This window comes from Ciconia boyciana, chromosome 4, assembly GCF_034638445.1.
Source record: "Ciconia boyciana chromosome 4, ASM3463844v1, whole genome shotgun sequence".
NCBI lineage: Eukaryota > Metazoa > Chordata > Aves > Ciconiiformes > Ciconiidae > Ciconia > Ciconia boyciana.
The window spans coordinates 8,409,239-8,431,455 of NC_132937.1; the positions used below are offsets into that span (position 1 = coordinate 8,409,239).

The 22,217-nt window shown below is 37.4% G+C and overlaps 1 protein-coding gene across 1 annotated transcript; it reads right to left on the minus strand.

Moving 5' to 3' along the window:
* Positions 1-309: 309 nt before the first annotated feature.
* On the minus strand, positions 310-21,796 carry LOC140650780 (neuronal regeneration-related protein-like). The gene is made up of 5 exons (XM_072859535.1): positions 21,662-21,796; positions 21,510-21,557; positions 20,001-20,063; positions 2,178-2,255; positions 310-1,957 (listed from the first exon to the last, which is right to left on the minus strand). Exons 3-5 carry the CDS (start codon positions 20,001-20,003, stop codon positions 1,826-1,828), a joined length of 213 nt encoding a protein of 70 aa, XP_072715636.1. The 5' UTR covers positions 20,004-20,063; positions 21,510-21,557; positions 21,662-21,796; the 3' UTR covers positions 310-1,825.
* Between the last annotated feature and the right edge of the window lie 421 nt (positions 21,797-22,217).

Below are 22,217 nucleotides of genomic sequence, written 5' to 3' on the forward strand. Positions count from 1 at the left end.
ATGCATACAACCCCACAGTCTCCTTCTAGGATTACTAAAAGTGGCATCAAGTATCACATCTGACCCAGCTACTCACAAATCTTAAGAGATAGCTCTGGCAGCTATCATTTCCCAGATCCAGATCTGGTATTTAGGTTATCTGAATAGCTATTGTTTAGCAGACAACAATTCAAAAGGAATCACCTGTTACATTACCACATATTTCTGAAATAAACTCAGAATTCATGTAAAGAACAGGTGCAAAGATATAGTAAAGGAGCCCTCCTTTTACAGTAAGAAAAGAGAGACATCATAGCTACCTTTAGAGCTTGCATATTTATTGAACAAATCCTACTAAAATAGCTAAAATGCATTGGGTACTTGTAGTGCATTATTAAAGACCACATTGTTACAAAAGCCTGCATTTTCAGCAGTATACAGCTGCAACTACACATAAATGCTACAAATGCTGAATATTATTTCTTGTTCTATATACAGCACAGTAGATGTATCTAAACTATTGGAAAATAAAATATACAAGAAGAGGGATATAGAAAGTGGGGAAAGGAAAGAAATCTAGGAAGTGCAGTGCATGCATTGGTATTTAACAATCAGCAGCTAAACCAGAACAAAGCTTGCCCTGTAAAAGGAAGATATAAAAGACAAGAGTTATCTAAAAAATTAAGGTGGGCTTTCAGACTGTGTCTAGCACAACAACATTCCATGAGTAGATGATACTAGTTAGCTTTGTGTTTTGTATTGTTTTGTATTCTTAGTTCTCTGGGAGCAAGACCAAAAAAGTAAAATCCACATGTTGACAGTACTTTGGAAATGTACCCTTTCCCCCTATTATCCTCTATTATATGGATTTGAAGAAGACATTAAAACTTGTTCTTTCTTTCAAAAAGGCTTTAAAAAAAGACAAAAAAAAAACAAAATAAATTTTGAAAGTGAAGAAAAATTATTGCTTGTCTTTCTCCAAGTTAGGTGGATAGGAATCAGAAAGGAAATTTAAAGTAAATTACAGTTTTGTGATTGCTCCCACTATAACTGCATGTTTGTGAGTGTACCCTGATAGGGAATCAGTTCCTTGCTTGTATACTTTAAGTAGTTACTCATCTACAGCACTGAATAAGAAAGCCACACTGAAGACACAAGTAAACAAATCAGTCCAGTCTAAAGAACAACATTCAGAAAAACAAAGTACCAACACCTTCTCAGAACATGGAAATAAAAAAATAATACCATCAGAGCTACCTTGCCAAGGAGCATATTTAAAGTCCAAAATAGCACCATTCATCAGTGTCTCAAATCCCGTGGCAGCATCACAATCACTTACCACAAGGAAACCATGAGTTTCATGCTACTTCTATACATCAAAAGAGTACATGGATAAAATATAGAGATATACAGACAATTGCTGAAAATAAAGTACTAGGATTGTTACATCTAAATTAAAAAAAAAGGGGGGGGGGGGGACTCTCAGCCTCTGCAAGAAGCAGTTAGGGATGGTGGAAACAGAGAGGGCGAGCAGTTTACCAGTTGCATGCGAGCCGTGGAGTTTGAGTAGTGGAAGACGTTGCTGTAGTAGAACCAGGCCTGAAGGCCCACCTGTAATGTTTGTAAACATGGATTCACAGTGTGAAATTCTGAGAGCTTTCACTTGAGTCAGAATGTTAAAAACTATTTTTATGATACACATTTATTCCACTATTATTCTCTAAAGCAAGGCTCAGAGTCCCATAGTTTCTTCTTACACTTGATGATTTACACAGAAACAATTCTTGATATATGACACCATGACCTCATCAAACCCATAGAACCATATGTAATACAAATGGAAGAGTTATGACTGAAAAGAGTAGAGGTAATTGATTTTGGTGAAATCTTGTCCATAGCCATTTACTGGAGTCAGGAATGCCACTTCAGCCTCACTTTTCTTCTTGCGATTTACTTCCTTTGAGATAGGAAGATATCCCTGCAGAGAGGAAAAACAATATTAGACTCACTTAACTGTCAAGGCTTTAAGAAAAAACATAATATCATGAAACTCATGATGAAATCATGAGAGCTGGCTACTCTCTTGAAGCAGTTATAAAATAAAATCTAATGAACTTTCACAGTGGGGTTTTTTTAGAGAAAACTTTCATCTTAATAAACTGTTTGTTAGATGAAAGAAATTACATAAATAACTTTACCTTTGGAAATTCCCCATTCCCTGGGCTGGTTGGAAAGAGTTTCTGGCTAACCCAAATCGTTAACCTTGGTTGATAAACCTGTAGTGACATAAATACATATAATTTCTTACTAACAAGAAGATATCCATTAAATGCAATCAAATGGTGTTCATGTGACAGATCACATTACTAAAACCGAAAGTCTAATGTCAGTTGAGTTTGGCCCAAAGACCTAGAGCTGTGTTTTATGCTCAGTATACATTTTTTGAGTACCCATGACAACAAGATCTGTCCCTAGAGTATTTCAACTATATTGTATATGGCAATCTGCATTCAACAGGCTTTTTCAAAGAGTATAGGATGTATCTTTTTGTAATATGGCTTTTAGAATCTCTTTAAGAAAATCTGTAATATGGCAAGATTTACACATATAAGAGGATGTCTGTTACTATTAAACTTATTTAGGATTTTGTGAGACCACATACATGCCCACTCTCTTCTGCCTCCAACTCCTGTTATACAACATCCCTGGTAAAGGACATTACAGACTACTGTCTTATTGAGGGTCTGGAGGAAGAAAAAACAGAATGAACAACTCCCACAGTACACTCCTGAATTAATTACAGCTGTGCACAGCACCACTAGCAGCCATAATTCACTGGCAAGACTAATGAAGATTATTAACTTTGCTGAAGACTGCAGGAGACAAGGGGAACACACCTTTGATAATCCTTTCACAGTGAACTACGAACTGGAACTTACTACTTTCTGAGGCCATTGAACATAGTTATAATCTGTGTTAGTGTGTTTTTTTTATATATATATATATATATATATATATATATATCTGTGTTAGTACCTTATTTTTTTAGACATTAAAGGAATTCCAAAACATTATAAAGGACATGATAAAGTAGCTGGCAGCAGGATTTAATTGTTATGGTACTGGCCTACAACTGCTCTGTGACAAAACGTACTATGCAACCACAGGAGAGATGATCTGGGCTGATACATTCCACCTGAGACACTAAGGAAAGAGCCCACTTTCCCTAGGTCTGCTCTGCAATCAAGAGACACTCACCCATCACAAAAATGGGTAAGATCCAAAGCAGGCCACTGACTACAGTGGGAACCTAGAGTGAATAAATGCCAATTATGATGAATCTGAGCTGCAGACCTCCTGTGCTTCAGTTTCTCAGCTTCAGGATGGGGACTGGAGCATTTCTCCATCTCGCTCTCATTAAACACTGAAGTGCTCAGGTACAAGTTGTATATGACACTGAAGATTTAAAATTTATTTTCCTGCTGGGTCTGCCTACTGGGCCTTTGGTTTGTGAATTAAACTCTTTCTGCGCAGTGGCTGAATGTCAAACTGTTTCAAGCTGAACTACTTTATAAGTTACACCCTTCAAACTTGTTTGTACTTTGGGACTCAAAATTTACCTTGTCACTTAAATTCCTGGTGAACTGGCTTTTATTCACCTGCTTGCCATTGTATCTACATTGAAACCAGAGAAATGTTTTCATTTTTGTGGAGTTGCATGTTGACAATTACTAGTCACAACTGGACTAGATGCATCTTGGAGAAATTATTAGAGGATTATTTAAATCATCTTTCCAAAGAAAATCCTGAACTCTACTGTAAAGTAGGAAACAGAGGAGAGAAATTTAAAACACAGAGCCTAAGGTAGTGCCTATTCTGATAAACTCTCCTATGATTTTCCACAGTACAAAATGCAGTGCTGTCTACTGATTAAAGCATCAAATTTTATTTTATATTTTAGCTTACTATATGATCTCAGGCAAGTCAGTTAAGCTCTCTAGGTATGGCTGACATAGGGATAACTACTACACAGCACAGGGTACTCTGTGCATTCATCAGTTAATGTTCACATTGAATCTTTGAGACACTCAAATGAGATACCAAGTAACCCCTAAGCTCTCCTGTTATTTATAATCACTGATTACCCATCCTGCATTTATGCCTTGATTTTGTTGTTTAGTCATACCCTTTGTATGAAAATGCATGGTATGAATCAGCAATAATGGTTCAGCTCTACCACAGGACATGCTCAAACCTGCGAGTACACAAAAATGCATATTTTCCTATAGAAGGAACAAATTAGCAACAGAATACAGTATTACTCATTATAATGAATATGAGCTTCTATATTTTCTGTGAAGTCTGAGATGGATTCAAGTTATCCTATAGACCTTGTCACCCCTATTAATAATTCAGTAGGAATAAAATAAGCACCTGCAGTTAAATGACAAAAAGGAGCATCTAGACTTGAATTCATAAGAACTTAGAGGCACTACAGTTTGAGAATGGGTTTTTGGGTGGGGTAAGGAAAAGGTGTAAACTGTAAGATATACTAACAACTATGCTCCAGGGTTAAACAAAACAAACAAAAGAAAAAGAAAAAAACCCCAAATTATCTTTCACATTAATTTCCTCTATGGACAAAATATTCAGTTACTGTCCTACTTTTTTAATACCTTCTTCAAAAACATCTACTGTGGCCACCATTGGGAGATAATAATCACATGGACCTACTCCATGTGTAGTAACTGCTGTGCTATAACTGTATCAAAGTCCTTAACAGGGCAGCCAAAGGACTGTAATTACCTGTCTTTCATACAACACTGAAAGGCTGGGTAATCATAGCTTGGATTTTGGCTAAATGAAGGAAGATTCTGGAATGGAAAAAAGATGCCAGTGTAGAAAAGTCCACTCAGGACTTACTACAGTCCACAAGGAAAAATAAAAAAAAGACATGTCTTGCCATGCTACATCCTCTTTAAAATGCAGAAACTACTTAACTGTTCAGATATGCTGGTTACTAGGGTGTTATAAAGACACAGTGAGAACTTTTAGTCAATTACAGCAGCTCAAAACAACTGATATTAATGTTTCATTATGAGCCATATGGAGCAAAAAATTGCAAAGCAATGTTCCATTACAGAGTAGGATGTAAGGCTTAAAATATTCCAGCTGTTAGCATGAAGCAAACACTTCTAGATAAATGCTTTAATTGATACACACCATATTTTCATTTCTTAGTATTTCCTGCATGATTACTATGAGAGTACAGGCTTCGATAATAACAATTAACAAAAATAACAATATTGGAAAATAACAATAAATAACAAAAATAATCAGGATTCAAAAAAGAATTGGACAGATGGACTGAAAACTAAAGTACCTGCAAGTCTAGATAATGTATAAGAGCAGTATGCTGACTCAAGCCGATAGCCTCAGTGTTTGATAATCATTAGTAAAAAACCAAGTTAGTAAACTTCATCCATAAACTATTGGAGTGGATCACTCCTAAACATCTGACTAACAACATTATATGCCTTAGAAGCATTATTTTCTGGCAGAACATGTGATACACAAAAACATTCACTCCCATTTTAATAAGTCAGGGGAAAAGAAACCCACTGATCTGGTAGGTGCTGTGTGAGACTGTTCTGCAACAACAAAGCAGTTCTGCCTTAGAAATTGAGGCCAACTTCAAATATGGAAGATGGTTTTAACTTTTTTAGCCTCTGTTTTCTTAAAAGTCTAAAAAAAATATCAAAATTAAGAATAAAAATCAGAAAAAGCAAAGGTAGAGGAAAATAAATGCCCAATTGATTTACCAGCTATTACAGAATCAGGAATGCAAAACTACTTACTGCTACTTTGTTCAAAATCGGAAGGATTTCTGAGAGTAAGGTCTTCTTTTCTCTGTTCAACAAACCGAGAATCCTCTTTTTGCTATTGCAAGGGCTCTGTTTAACCAGCATTTCAAAACCCTAACACCTATTGTAGTCTACAACTTCCTCAAGGGGGGCAGGGGAAGGGGAAGTACTGATCTCCTCTCTCTGGTGACCAGCGATAGGACATGAGGAAATGGAATGAAGCTGCGTCAGGGGAAGTTCAGATTGGACCTTAGGAAAAGGTTCTTCACTGAGAGGGTGGTCGGTCACCGGAACAGGCTCCCCAGGGAAGTGGTCACAGCACCAAGCCTATCAGAGTTTGAGGAGCGTCTGGACGACGCTCTTAGTCATAGGATTTAGTTTTAGGTAGTCCTGCGAGGAGCAGGGAGTTGGACTCGATGATCCTTATGGGTCCCTTCCAACTTGAGATATTCTATGATTCTATGATTCTATTCTTCCATTTTGAGCTACTGGTCCTCTTATAAAGCTTCTTCCTCTTTATGAGCAATAGAAAGGGAGCACAAAGTTTTGCCCATCTTCAAAACTGATATGTAAAATAATTGTAAAAGAGCTGGACTAAATCTACTGTATCAGTCACAACAAAATGCTAAAATTAATTTCTTGCTCCCTGTTCTTCATTCGTACACATCAAGAGCATCTATCAAACAGTCAGATACATTCATCAGGAAAAAGAACAGACTTAAGATATCACAAATGTAGGTTTTTAGTACAATGAGCACACTCCTGTTAAGCATTTCCAAGGTTTTTATATTTAAGAAACAAACAAGGAAAGCCCCCACAGTTACTTTTTCTATCTTTTTTTTTTTCTTTTTACCATGACTGAATTCCTGTTCATCAAGTCTCATTCTGATATGCAGGAGTTAAATTCCACTGTAGTCTGGAATTCTGACCTATGAGCTTGACAAAGAAAACAAACTGCTCCAATTACAACAGGAATCACCTTTTGACAAGTTTCAGATAAGTTGTTTATCATGTAAACCAGTTCTTTGGAAAACAAAGAAACAAAAACTTGATGAAAAGTTCTCAAGAAATTCCTAGTTCCAAAGAAAAGGTCACCAGCTCTAGTAATTCTTCACTAGCTGACTTAGAAAAAAAGCAAAAAAAAAGACAAGCTTTACTAGATGGATTAGTAGTTTAACAGCAGACACAAATGGCCACATGCTGAGGAACAGAGGAGTAAAATGAAACATGTATATGTTGAAGAGAAGGAAAAAAAGTGGCAGCACACTTCTTTCATGGCATGCTCTTCCCCTCTGCAGTGCACTAAAACTTCACTGATGCAGTTCTGAGGACTGAGGGCCCTGCGCTTCTTTAGCAGCACATAATCCAGAATGGAGAGATGTTGTCCTCATACCATGCTCCTGTGGGGACAAACCATATAGCCAGAAAGGAACACTGCTCCTCATTTCCATATCTACATTCCTTTCAAGTAGTTAAGAGATTTTTTCATCACTGTTCCTCTGTGTTGCAATGACGCAAATCAATGGTATTAAAGCTCCTGGAGAAAAGGTTGTAGATTTTTTTTCTTTTTTGGCTGGTCTCAGCATCACTGAAAGTGTCTAGCAGATTTTCTTTCCCAGTTAAGTTGAGTCCTGATGCATTTTCTTGTGCAAAAATTATAACATAGTTCCCTGCTAAGTGGAAACAGCTATTTCTTTGCAGTATCTTAAGTTTCTTAGTTACCAGCTGGTTTGAGCTGCAATGACTTTTCCTAGCATATAGTACAATCCACTTTTCAATCCCCCAAATGCATCCTACTACAGTAAAAAGTTCTATTTAAAACCAAGAGCCCACCATCACCATCCAGACACACAAAGAGCCTTCACTAAAAATCTTATTTCACTGCTACTTGAATATCAGATAAATCATTCTGTTAAAAAACTAATTCATTTTAAACAAAATTGGAAGAAAAACTTGTGCTAGGATCAATGCATGTTTTATCATTAACTTCAGTGCAAGAGGTAAACTAGTGCTCCCATCTACAGTAGTTTATTTTTAACATTGTGAGAGGAACATTATGAAAGCATATGATTAACATCCACCATGTTCCAAACCTAGTGTGCAAGATTTAATACATATAGCAACTGTCAGCTGAATAGTTGCTGCTTCTCAGAGTTTAGTTGGATGGCAGTCTGCTATCAATCAACTTTTGCCTTCTGAATCTTCTGGAGAGAGAAACACCAGTATAACATCAAGAGTGCTCATCATTACTCCTTATTTCAAAGACTAAGTCACTGAAGTTTTGATTCTTTATTATATTTAAGAAGCTGTAGTCACAATCAAGTGGGATGTTGCTATCTTGAAAGGCTGATTTAGAAACAGGCTCAGTGAGGAGGCTTTCCCTATTAAACTAACAGAAACCACAAGTTTACCAAGTTAAAATGCAAACTTAATTAACCATTTAAAAACAATGTGAACAACTGGTTTAGCAGGTGTGAGGTCTCCTGACTTTGCCAACTTGATTGGGTATTTTTGTGTGGCTCTGCATCACAAGTCTGAGCCTCTGCTTGAGGTACAGCAAGTTATCTCAAAATAACCTGTCTTCACATTTTAAATATACTGTTAGGGTAGCTCTAGCAATCCTACTTTCCAGATTAGTGCCAGGAACATTAAAAAATGAGTGGAGAAAATAATTTAGCACTTGGTTTCTTCCACACAGCATATAGATGTAGATAAATGGTTTTGTTGTAATAATCAAATGTAAGTATACAATTCACATAAAGATTGATGCTGCTATAGAAATCCATTGTAGAGCCCTACCCTATCTCCATAGGAACTTAGACAATGTACCTTTGTATAATAAGCAGGATGTGAGAATTGTAACAGTTTGAGAGAACTGATGAACAATAATACAATTGTTCTCTTCCTTTCTGGGATTGTTCCAAGTAATCTACCTTTTTGGCTAGACTGTAGCTGCCATTACAGTAAGAATTAATGCATGGCAGTATATTGGCAGGATATGGCAGGACAATTGCACACCTGAACTTCCACAGAATCAAAGAATCACAAAGAATGGTTGAGGTTGGAAGGGACCTCTGGAGGTCATCTGGTCCAACCCCCCTGCTCAAGCAGGGCCACTTAGAGCCAGTTGCCCAGGACTACGTCCAGACAGTTTTGAATATCTCCAAGGAGGGAGACTCCACAACCTCTCTGGGCAACCTGTTTATGTTCAGACTGAACCTCCTGTGTTTCCGTTTGTGCTCATTGCCTCTTGTCCTGTCATCAGACACCACTGACAAGAGCCTGGCTACCTCTTCTTTGTACCCTCCCTTTGGGTATTTATACACATTGATAAGATTCCCCCTGAGCCTTCTCTTCTCTAGGGCAAACAGTCCCAGCTCTCTCAGCCTTTCCTCATAGGAGAGATGCTCCAGTCTTTTAATCATCTTCATGGCCCTTTATTGGACTCTCTCCAGTATGTCCATGTCTTTCTTGTACGGGGGAGCCCAGAACTGGACACAGTACTCCCTTTGACTTCTGTGCATCAGCATGATTTGTTGGTTCTGCCTTTTCATGGGCAAGATATTACTGCTGCTTTTTATTCCTCCCCATCTGATGATCCAAACTCACAACCACATAGACATGAAAAAGCCTAAATGAGACAAGTAAGCTTTTGCTTGCATTCCCCTCTCCACACTCTAGATGAATTAGCAAGTTTATTCATTAGGGTTTCTTTGCAGTCCTTGTTCATCATGTCCTCAGTTTCTGTCAGTTTCACAGAATAGGATGTCATCTGCTTCTTCTCTACATGACATAAGGAAGTAACTTTAGAAGTAATTTTCCTAGGTTTAAAATACAAATTGTTTCATATAAATCCATCTTCCATAGTTTCTTTCTCCCTTCTTAAAGCTTGTATTCTTCAGGTGAAATTGAAGTGTATGCTTCCATGTAGTCTCCTACCTTGGCTCATCTACATCAGCTTATTCAAAGTACTCACTCCTGTTTTCATCCATAATATAATTTATAGTTTGCATCTTTTATATATGTATTTACAGCTTCCTATGACATGTATAAGAAAGTTATCTGAGTAATTGCACAAAATTGACTAAAAATATGATTTTAAGACCATACAGCAATACAATATCTTCAATTCAGGGGAGGGAAATAGAAGAAGGAGAGAGAGAAAAAAAAATTTATGTGAAAACCTTCTAGCTATCTTTTTCAAATGTCATAACTTCTTCAGCTTTGCAAATGGCCGTACTGTGTTGCTGGGATCAACTCCCTGTCACCTGGAAAACAAAGTCTGACTAGATGGTATCCTCATGAATTTCTGTGGGATTTCTGGATGTGCCACCACCTGGCTGGAGCTATACAGTGCAGCCCACACAGGTCCTTCATGTGCCACAGGCAGAGAGGTTGTACAGAAGCAGAGGTGGGCAATGTGTCACTCCCTTTGGCTTCTGAAGGTGAAATGCTGGCATTCAGAAGGGTTTGCATATTACGCTGAAGTTTTAAACCATTCAGATGTGGACACTTAACACGAAGTAAGATGCAGTCATTATTTTAGTTGTTTCTAGCTAAATTAGTGACTACTTGTGCTTTTAAAAGTGTTCTTTACAAGAAAGACGAGACCTAAACATAGGTATCTATACCTTCCTAATTATGAAAATTAAGGCCATAGATTTGAAATGTTTAGCTGGTATTATTTATTTTCTGAAAAGAAACATCGCAACTGCAGTACAAAGAATGTTTCTTCTGTTCATGATGATTCTGAGAATAGGAAGGAAAATTTACATCTGCGTGTTTGATATTTCCTGATTTTAAGGGAACATTTTTGATACAGAATTTTAGGTTAAAAACATTGCTTCTGGGAGCCCCAGTGTACATTGAAAATTGAGCTATTGACCTAAATAAGAAACTAACATGATTTTATTTAGTTTAGGATCATTTGTAGATCAGGTAAAATGTTTATTTCCCCAAAGCTAATAAGCTTTAATTTCTGCTAATGTTTTAATTTTTGTTGAGGTCTAGTATGTCAAGTTGTTGTGCCTGGTAATTCTATATATTGGTTTCACAAATGTTAATGTATTCTTAATCATGTTTTCTTCTGCCCAGGTCTACCAGTCAACCTACCAGTCTATTCCCAATCTAATGTTACCTCAAAGGTATAAAAAAAGGAAACGTACATCAAGCATTTTGCATTGATTTTTACAAAGACTGTCAAAACATGTCACAATGTTATTCATGTCAGCATTTCTCTGAGGCTTTGAGTGTTTACATATTAAAAAATCCTTCTTCTTTGTGATACTGGAGACATCTGTCCAGTCAGTGCTTTCAATTTTGTCTCCATTTTAAATTGTTTTAGAGTAACTTTTTTTCTTATGTTCTGATTCTGCTCTCTCACTTAACTTGTTACATCAGTGTGATTCTGCCTACTGCTGTGACTGGGTTTATGAAAGGCAGGTCCTGCTTGACTAACCTGATCTCCTTCCATGACAAAGTGACCCACTTACTTAATGGATGAGGGAAAGGCTGTGGATGTTGTTTAACTGGACTTTAGCAAAGCCTTTGACACCGTTTCCCACAGCATTCTCCTGGAGAAACTGGCTGCTCATGGCTTGGACAGGCATACTCTTTGCTGGTTAAAAAAATGGCTGGATGGCTGGGCCCAAAGAGTTGTGGGGAATGGAGTTAAATCCAGTTGGCAGCCGGTCACAAGTGGTGTTCCCCAGGGCTCAGTTTTGGGGCCAGTTTTGTTTAATATCTTTATCAATGATCTGGATGAGGGGGTCGAGTGCACCCTCAGTAAGTTTGCAGATGACACCAAGTTGTGTGGGAGTGTTGATCTGCTTGAGGGTAGGAAGGCTCTACAGAGGGACCTGGACAGGCTGGATCGATGGGCTGGGGCCAATTGTATGAGATTCAACAAGGCCAAGTGCAAGGTCCTGCACTTGGGCCACAACAACCCCATGCAATGCTACAGGCTTGGGGAAGAGTGGCTGGAAAGCTGCCTGGCAGAAAAGGACCTGGGGGTGTTGGTCGATAGCCGGCTGAATATGAGCCAGCAGTGTGCCCAGGTGGCCAAGAAGGCCAATAACATCCTGGCTTATATCAGGAATCATGTGGCCAGCAGGACTAGGGAAGTGATCGTGCCCCTGTACTCAGCACTGGTGAGGCCGCACCTCGAATACTGTGTTTAGTTTTGGGCCCCTCACTACAAGAGAGACATTGAGGTGCTGGAGTGTGTCCAGAGAAGGGCAACAAAGCTGGTGAAGGGTCTAGAGCACAAGTCTGATGAGGAGCGGCTGAGGGAACTAGGGTTGTTTAGCCTGGAGAAAAGGAGGCTGAGGGGAGACCTTATTGCTCTCTACAACTACCTGAAAGGAGGTTGTAGAGAGGTGGGGGTCGGTCTCTTCTCCCAAGTAACAAATGATAGGACGAGAGGAAATGGCCTCAAGTTGCGCCAGGGGAGGTTTAGACTGGATATTAGGAAATTTTACTTCACTGAAAGGGTTATCAAGCATTGGAACAGGCTGCCCAGGGAAGTGGTTGAGTCGCCATCCCTGGAAGTATTTAAAAGATGCATGTAGGTGTAATAAATTATGTAGACATAGCGCTTAGGGACATGGTTTAGTGGTAGACTTGGCAGTGTTCGGTTTGCAGTTGGACTCGATGATATTAAAGGTCTTTTCCAACCTAAATGATTCTAACACACGTGCTTTAATGTTGCAGAGCCCCTTGCTGCAGGAAAGGATACTGGTAGAGACTAAGTGCTCAGAGTAGGCATGCTTTTCCACCAAGAGGTATCTTAAGTGACTACTGGCCTCCAAAAGTGAGCAAGTATGGTATTGAGAAGGGCAAATACACAACCTAATCTAGCTTGAGTATAGTCACCACATTCCTGCCAAATTCCTCAGCTGGTAAGAACTCCTCAACAGAAACTTCAGTTGTCTTCTGGCATACATGACTGAATGAGGCTAGTTATAGAGAACACATTGTTCTTCCCTGGAGAGAAATCCTCCCTCCTCACACCACCTGAGTGTAATGCAATTTTCTGGCAGAGATAAATTTGCATTTTTCTGTACTAGTCAGGATTAATATAGCTTGTGTGCTACAAGTGGTCTCAAGCTGCTCATTTTCTACATCAAGCATGCAAAAACCATTGCAAACCATTGTTAATATTTAACATGCATATGAAGAAAAAGAAATCAAGTGGTACATTTTGAACACTGTCATAAATGCTCATCCAACTTCTGACTGAATTCATGAATTTAACAAAGATACCCATTACTAGAGTATCACACTCCTTGGAAGGAAAAGAATTGCAAATATTTTTCCAAAATAATAAGAAGATAGAAATGTATGTTATATTAAAAGTTCCATTAACCAATAAAACAATCACAGAATCGCAGAATCACAGAATAGATGAGGTTGGAAGGGACCTCTGGAGGTCATCTTGACAAACCCCTCTGCTCAAGCAGGGCCACCTAGAGCCAGTTGCCCAGGACTGTGTCTAGACAGCTTTTGAATATCTCCAAGGCGGGAGACTCCACAACCTCCCTGGGCAACCTGTTCCAGTGCTCAGTCACCCTCACAGTAAAAAAGTCTTTCCTTATGATCAGACAAGAACCTCCTGTGTTTCAGTTTGTGCCCATTGCCTCTGGTCCTGTCATCAGACACCACTGACAAGAGCCTGGCTACCTCTTCTTTGTACCCTCCCTTCAGGTATTATACGCATTGATAAGATTCTCCCTGAGCCTTCTCTTCTCTAGGTGAAACAGTCCCAGCTCTCTCAGCCTTTCCTCATAGGAGAGATGCTCCAGTCTTTTAATCATCTTTGTGGCCCTTTATTGGACTCCCTCCAGTATGTCCATGTCTCTCTTGTACTGGGGAGCCCAGAACTGGACACAGGACTCCAGGTGTGGCCTCACCAGTGCTGAGTAGAGGGGAAGGATCACCTCCCTCCACCAGCTGGCAATACTTTGTCTAATGCAGCCAACTGTCTAATGCAAACAACTGTGAACTACTTCATTCCACCAATAAATTTCAGTGTATGGAGTCTGAAACTATAAAACATTACAAAAATCAAAATACAAATATGCCAAACTCAAAAAACAACCCAACACCTTTTTGTGTTAATTTTGTTTGCCTGTGTACTGCAATGGCAGCTTTTCTTATTTTACTTAAGATATTAACATACACACACAGAAAAACAATTATAACAGGCCTGAGTATTAAAACGATATTTAAGTTTTCAGTCAATTATTTTGTTTCTGTTCTTGTTGCTTTATTTAATTACTTAGCTGAGAAATTAAGGGTAAGAAAATTTACCAGTATTTCCAGAGGATTTTTTTCTGCCAACAGTAATAGAGTTATTTACTTGTACCCTTTAATGTTGGAAGCTTTGTCACAGATATATTCTTGTCAAAATAAAGAAAGATTTGTTCCTCTCTAACTTAATCTTTTTGAGTAGCTGTATGATGGCAATGTGTGCTTTCTAAACATCAACGTTTTAAGAATTCTTTCTGATAATGTGCATATTAAGCCAAGGCTTATACTACCTTCAGTGAGAATATACAAATTTCTTTGAACTTTTTTTTAACATATATGCCACAAAGGTGTTCTATGCAAGTAGACAGACAAGAAGGTTACAGTTAACAAAATTAATCCAGAAACATTTCTTCTTGCAGGATGAAAAAAATGTTACATATTTTGAAGGTGTTTTTTTTAATGCAGTATTTACAGAAGGAAACATCAGCAACCCACAGAGGACCATCTACATAGGGATTAATTCAGTAGTGCTACAGTGAATTTGCCAGATCAGAAGCCTAAATTGAATTTAGTGTAATATTCAAACAATGATTCATAGTATCATTCCACATTAAACATTTGAAAAGAACATTTTTGCACCTTTACAGATTGCACCCTCAACCAATATGGTTTAATAAAGCATCAGAGTGAAAAAATCTTTGAAATAAAAGGAAAATACAAACATTTTAAAATATTTTATTAAAATATCCTGTCCCAGTCAATGATACTAACTGAATTATTTTTATGAGGTTGTTCTAGGACTGTTAGGTGTAGTCTCTCTTTCTTTAGGCATACACACAATGCTCAGAGCTCAGGTGTGGGGCAGCAGTATTATGATGCAAAAAATTTGTTTATTGGTGAAAGCTTTTGCTCCCAACACTTGAAAAGCAATGTCATGACTGCATACTATTACAAGTTGTATATTAATTCTTATTTCTGATTTTTCAAGATTTCAGCCTCAGTGATAAAGGTTCAATAAAGATTTGTCCTGGAAAAAGACAAAGTATTATTTAAATCTCCAATTCCATGTGTCAACACTGTCCTGTTCAGATACAGTATGCTGGTGCACAATTATAAAATGTTAGCATCTGGAGTGTGCATGTTTGTGACTGTGTAGACTCCCATATATATAGCTACTTTGCTTTTAAATGTGCATATGAATTCTACCACAGAAATACCCACAGTATCTGCTTTGGACAATTACTTTTTTTTAAACTCCAAATTGTTCTAGCCATAATCAAGTAAAGGTGCTTTTTCTACACAATTGAACAGCTGAATTAGCAAAAGTATTGCAAAAAGTGAGCTTTTATTTCTGCTTATTTATTTTGTGAGTTAGGAAGGCCTTAATTCTCCCTAAGTTTTCAGTAATCAAGTATTGTAGGACAAATTGCATCAAATGTATTCTTCATGTACAATACATAAGCACACTAAAAAAGCACAATATACACATTCAGATGGCCAGAACTGCTTAACTATCATACCTCTCAGTAACTTCTCTTGACTAAATTCTGCCCGTGGCTACGTATAAACAGAAAAGGATCCGATATATTCCTAAAGCTCCTATGCAGTTCTGAACTACCATAAAGGAGAATTCAATTCCAGTTCCAGACTCAGTAATAATCAACAAAGTAGTATAAGTTTTCTCATGCCAGAATCAGGAGTTACATTTGTCCAGTGTTTATCTAGTATTAGGTTGGACTTAATGTCTCATCCTAGTATCGCATTCTTCTTATTCCTCAGAGCATATAAAAGGTATATAACAATGTTTGCCTCTGTCAGACCAATCCCAGGCTCTAGTTTCCATAGATTATCCTAAAGCTATGAACAGTTGTTCCAACTAAAATGAAGTCATTTTATAGACACAGAAAATTACAGAATATGTAAAAGTATCTGCAAATAACCCACTGGAAAAAGGTTCTTAAATGGGTAAGTTGGGATGAAATCTTAAATATAAGCTTTCTCGTATACATATCTTCAATTAACTTAAATGATATTATACATTTCCTTATGAACTGCAAAAAAGAAATGGGATGATGATTTTTTCCCTTTATCCACATGCAGGTTGTCATTTCTTTCTCTGACTTAATGAAAAAAAAGCTTTCCCCCAATTGTCTTTCTCTCCAAGAGGCCACCATCCTATTTTTCTCTTTTTTTCCAAGTAAGATTATAAAATGCAGAGAATGCAAATGATAAAATAACCTCATAACTGATCCAGTTCAGACAAGGATACACTACAGGAAATGTTCAACCCAAATGACCTCCCTTTAGGGTCTTTTGCTTTGGGATGATGTAGCTATACTGTACAATACCTAGCCTCTGAGATTCCACAGCACTAGTGCTTTAGAAGAAAGCCATCTAATCATGGTAAGTCAGAAGTAAAATAATGAGCTGCTCTAGAATATTTTTTTTCTTTATTTTCAGGTAGGTCAAAATTAAATTATAAGGGATGTATCTGTTTACTGATATGTGCTTTTATTAGTTAGTGATAAACCTGCCATTTAAATTCCTTAGCACCTGCACTGCAAACTCTCAATATTAAACTAGAAGTCCAGAAATGAACTGCAATGGGAACAGGGGGAAAAGGACACACTGGAGTGCTTTAAAAGAAAACAAACAGATCACTTTGTTTTTAAAGAAAGAAATCAAACAGGCCGTTTATACAGTTCACAAAAAAAGTCTTAAAAAAGTTCCTTAAAAAAGTCTTTCCTGGTTTTGCTAAAAGTCTTCTTGGAGGTCACAGAAAACTGGACAGAAAACTGACTGGAGGTCACAGAAAACTTTGTACATTATGACATAGAGCACTTTCCAGGAAGGTGGTATACTGAAATTCTAACATTTTAAATAAAAAAAAAAAGTTTTAAAAAAATCATCTCGGGACTTTATAGATTGCAAAGAAATATAAAAGGTTCCTTCTTTCCTCAGAGAGTGCTTTGTAAGCAAATAAATTTTACACAATTAAGAACAGATCCTTAAATGTCAGCTGTTCTTGTGTAAGATGGCTCAAAATATCCATGAGTTAAAATTGTCAGAACAATACAAAGTACACTCTTTTGCCTTTTTATTTGTCTTTAAATTATTGATTATGTTAATATTATACAGCTCCAAGAAAGATTTATTGACCAGGTATGAGCAAATCATAATTCTAAGTCTAGGAAAAAGAGAAGCAGCATTGAAAACTAACCTTCTACAGTGCTTGTTTTTACTTGTAAGGAGTTTAAGAAATACTTTATGGAATAAAACATTAAGAAACAGAAGTTAAAACAGTGGAGTTAAACCAAGTATTAATTTGTTCTCACTCAACAAGCTTATTCTAGCCACTTTTAATTTTACTGTAAGTGTAACTAAATAATTAATGTACCTCCAGTTTAGCAAAGGAAATAGTTTGATTTTTTCCCCTTTATATAGTTTAGTTCAGCCTGGTGAAATGTAACAGCTAAATTCTCAATGACCAGTGAAAGCGGAATACAGCCTTTGCATATGTTGTTATATTCTTAAAAAGTAAAAACTTTGACAATTATGTATTTCAGTGTAGAAAGTGTTGATTACTTAAATATGCAAAGAAGAATCTTTCCTGCAAATTAGAATGGCTAAGGAGACACTTGGAATAAATAAAAGAACTATGCCAAAGACAAGTGTGTCCACTACTGCAAAGAAAGTATGTCAGTGGTCTGACTTCATTATATTTAGTATTATTGTGCCAAAAATGGTGGTAGGGGAAGAGAGTCTGCCAAGTCTCATATTTTAAGCAACCTTGTAAACTGGGGAAAAATCTAGTCTTTCTTAGATTGAAATTCTGATCAGCAATCACTTTTGGATAGTTTTAAGTTGTATTTTATGTTCTGGCCTGGAGGCTGGCTTTACAAAAGCAAGGTTCCTGCAGCAGTCAGTGAAATCAGTTTTGTAAAGCCAGCCTCCAGGCCAGAACATAAAATACAACTTAAAACTATCCAAATGCAGAAAATCAAATGTAATAACCCATTTATTTAGTTTCCCTATTGTTAGTTCTGCAGTGTAACATAAATTAAACTTTTATTTGGCTGTTTTTGAAAAGTTTTTTATTTGTTGTGAAAATCCCTAATTCCAATTTTGTTTTGTGATTGTTGATCAGATTTTCAATCTAAGAACCATCTGCTAGTAAAAAACAATGTCTATTTTATGCCTAACAAAACCTGAAATAATTTAATTCCATAGATTGTCATATATTACACATAACAGCCTGCATACCATCTCAAAATGTGGGCTCATTATCACTGGTGTTGGTAAGAAAAGTTTCCTTATCCAATATTCCACGGTTGTGTGAACAGAATATATTTTAGCATGATTTCTATTCACAGTGAATAGAAAAACAGAATCAGAAAATCGGAATAGAAAATTTAAGTGAATCGTTTCCCTTTTAATTCCCCACCCAACTATTCATTTATATATGGATGAGCAAAGCATTTTGGTAAAAGTAGATTCCAAAATAGACTAAAACTCCAGAATTTGCAAGTTTATTTTTGCAGATAGGAATGCTATAAAACAAGGAGCCAAACAGAAAAAAAGCCATATAATAGATTACATATTTTTTTATTTTAAACATTCTTTGCTTCATCCCCCTCTCCCAAGTCAAAACAACTCCAAAGACTGAGACAATTATAATAATTTATGCAATTAATTACACCCCACCTTTATAAGACTATGTCCTTGAGAGCCTTGCACTTTGGAAAATATTTTGTGCTAATGCACACCCTATGCAATGCTACTTCAGAGAAACTGTCGCCCCTGTAGAAATTAGCAGATTTTTTGACTATGAAAGTAGTATGATGTAGCACCCAAAATATATCACATTTATGTCAATGTATGTATTCAGACATACTTCAGTAATAGTTGCATCTTCAATCAAGAACGTTATATGACTACAGAGCATCTAATCTACCTAATTCTGCTTACCTTACATACCCTTTTCATAAAAAATTATTTTCTTTGTTCTGCTGAGACATATAACCATTCTCAGAGAATACCATATATAGAGAATGTTTAGATGTATAATGTTTCATCATTAAAATTAGGTATTCATCAGCAGTAGTAGCTCACTATAAAAAATGGGCCAGCAAACCAGTAAAAATATAAACATAATTAGTAGTGAAGGAAATTAATAACTGCTGCAATACTGTTCAATGAATACATTCCAACTAAGTGTTTATAAGTTCAGTTAGGCTGAGGCCTATCCTTTTTTTCTGGAACAGATTCCTACCACAAATAAAGGCTATCCTTCTGGAAAATTTATTAAATAATAAGAAAAATTAGTTGGCATCTTATTTACTTCCCTGACAGAATAACATTAAATGTTTCATTTACTAAATGCAATTACTTATTTCTTCTTTTTTTGGGGGGGGAAGGTGGAGGTGAAATTATTGGATATTGCTTTGTCTGTATGTATTCCTACATGTTATGTGTATTTTTTCATACTTTGCTAAATACTTTTCATTTTTTAAATAAGCTAATTATTCTTCTTTATGCTAATTATTCTTATTCTTCTCTATTCTTAATTCTTCTTCTTAATTATTCTTCTTTATTCTTCTTCTTCTTTCTTCTAATTATTCTTCTTCTGTAAATAAGCTAATTATTCTTCTATAAGCTAATTATTCTTCTTTGTGCCTTACTGCACAAAGAAGGATTTCAGTTTTTTATTCAAAAAACTCATGAAAATCAAAGATCCAACATATGGAGGTTTCCAGAGTACATCAATCATTGTATGGCAAATCCCCGTAATCTCAAAAAGTATGTCTTATGTGGGTCATATTTATAAATGGGTGTTGGGAATAGAGAAAGAAGGTTTGTGTTTATATAAAAAATTACTGATTCTTTGCTAAAGCAACTAACTCTTACCATTTTTAGATTCTGTTAAGTCTTTGGATTGCAGTTTCTCTCAAGTAGCGCAAGGAGAACAATCTGAAAATAATTTTAAAAAAAAAGAAAAAACCATGTAATTCCAAGCGTCAACATTTTAAAGGCTTTTTGCCAGTATAATAGTGAATGAGCCAAGTATAAGCTTCAGTGATTAAGATTAAAGTCATGCAAATTATTCTAACCAGATCTTCTATCATGCTTATCTGCACTTCAGTGGTCGGTAGGCTTAAATATAGGACAAAAGAATCCCTGGTACCTGGATTTGCAAACCCCTATGCTATTCTTAGCAGTTCATACCTCTCTGAAGAGCACTATACTTAATGGTTAACACAATTAAAAATCACCCAAGTGGACAAAAATCCATTGTCCTATGCTTACCGTAAAGGTGGTCCATTGTTCCCAGGCATACTACAAAGTGTTGGGGGTTTTGCAATTAAGAAACAAGTATAATAGTGTCAGGCTTTCACAATGCAATGGCCCAGAGAGTAGGCATTTTTGGAAATGACACTGCATTACATAACCTACAGTTTTCTCTCCCTTTATTCCACACATACACACTCCTACTTTAAATAGGAAGGGGAAAAAAAAAAAGAGTAGGTGCTATCTCATTTAAATGTCACCTTAAATTTCTACTCTCTTAATTGACTGTATTTGTAGCATAACTCCTTTATCAGTTTTCATATAGTGACAAAAATTAAAGTTCTCTTCTATTGATTATATATTTCTTACCTATAGTGTGTATGTATGAAATGTAATTAGGTACGAGTCATATTTACATACAAACACATACATACAGATTGGATATAAAATTGCAAACTTATATCTATAGGTGTACGCAGAAACATTTGGAAGAAAGCACATCACTAAATGTACACCAAAATGCATTTGTTTTGTTGTTGTTGTTTGGTTTTTTGTTTTTTTTTTCAAAAGAACCACCCAAAATTTAACTGCTGCATATGCAAAAATGCAGAAGGCTGTTGCAAGAATGACTGCTTTCTAAAAATAAGCCCCAGCAGCCTGAGAGGAATCCAGTGACAGGGTGGAGAAGAGGGAGATTTGCTTTACAAGGGAGAAGAAAAGAGATGGAAAACCAATCTGAGAGCCTTTCATGCATGCTAAAAAAGCAAAGTGCATTATGTTCAAAAATGCATTTTGGTGTTTTGAATTGCAAGAGTGGAAAAAAAAAATCCCAACAGATTTAGAAAACCACTTCACATCTTCCCTTGACTGTGTGCAGAAAAAACCCCAGCCTAGAAATCCAGCCTTAAAGGATAAAGACAAACAGTTAAATATATATACTGCACGTTTCTCATCTTCTTTAAGAAAGCCTATTTGAAAATGTGCACTGAAGGGAGTCAAACTGCAGCAAAGTCCAGCTAAGGACGAAAGGAAAGGAAAAGAAACAAAGAAAGAGATAATTAAAAAAAAAAACACCACAAACAAAAAAAACCCCAAACACAACTGTGGATTGGAATTGCATATACTTACAGACAAAAGCCCCAGCTCCCTGCTCACTTTCTGTCCTTTCTACATGATCTGAAACACAAATGTGGATTAAAAAAAGGGCAACATGCTACAGAATGGAATTTATAGTTGGGGGAGTGGAGAGAGGGTAGGGGGTGTGGGAAGAATGACTGCACCTCTTCCAAAGTGCAGCCTTCAAGAAAAAAAGAAAAAGGGGTGGGGGTGACTGGGGGAAAGTCTCTCTCCTTCTCTCTCAGGATGGGTTTTGGCTGCCAGTGTTGGTTATATTGAACAATGAGCTAATTCTGATGGTAGCTGGCTGGCTGTGAGCTCACCCCCCTCTCCTCCCATCCCCTCCTTACACATACACACTCCCCCTACTTGCCCGCCCGCCTGCTTCCCCCCGCCCGCTGCTGCTGAGCCAGACTGCTTAGTCTGCAATAATCCGCAGTCCCACGTTCCCCAGCTGTCTGGGAGCCAGGGCAGCGCCCGCTCCGCCGCGGGCTGTGCTCCGCCGGCCACCGCAGCCTCGGGCAGGGCCGGGGCCGGGCGGCGTTAGCATCCCCCAAGGCACAGAGCTGCCACCGCCCGCGGCGCTGAGGGGCGGAGGGGAAGTCATTGGCATGCCCGTCTGTTGGTGTGCCGGCTGTTAGTGTCCCCCCGCGCGGGCGGGGCCTGGTGCTCTCCTCACAGCAGGGACTTGGGCGGCGGCCAGGCGCGGAGCGGGGCCAA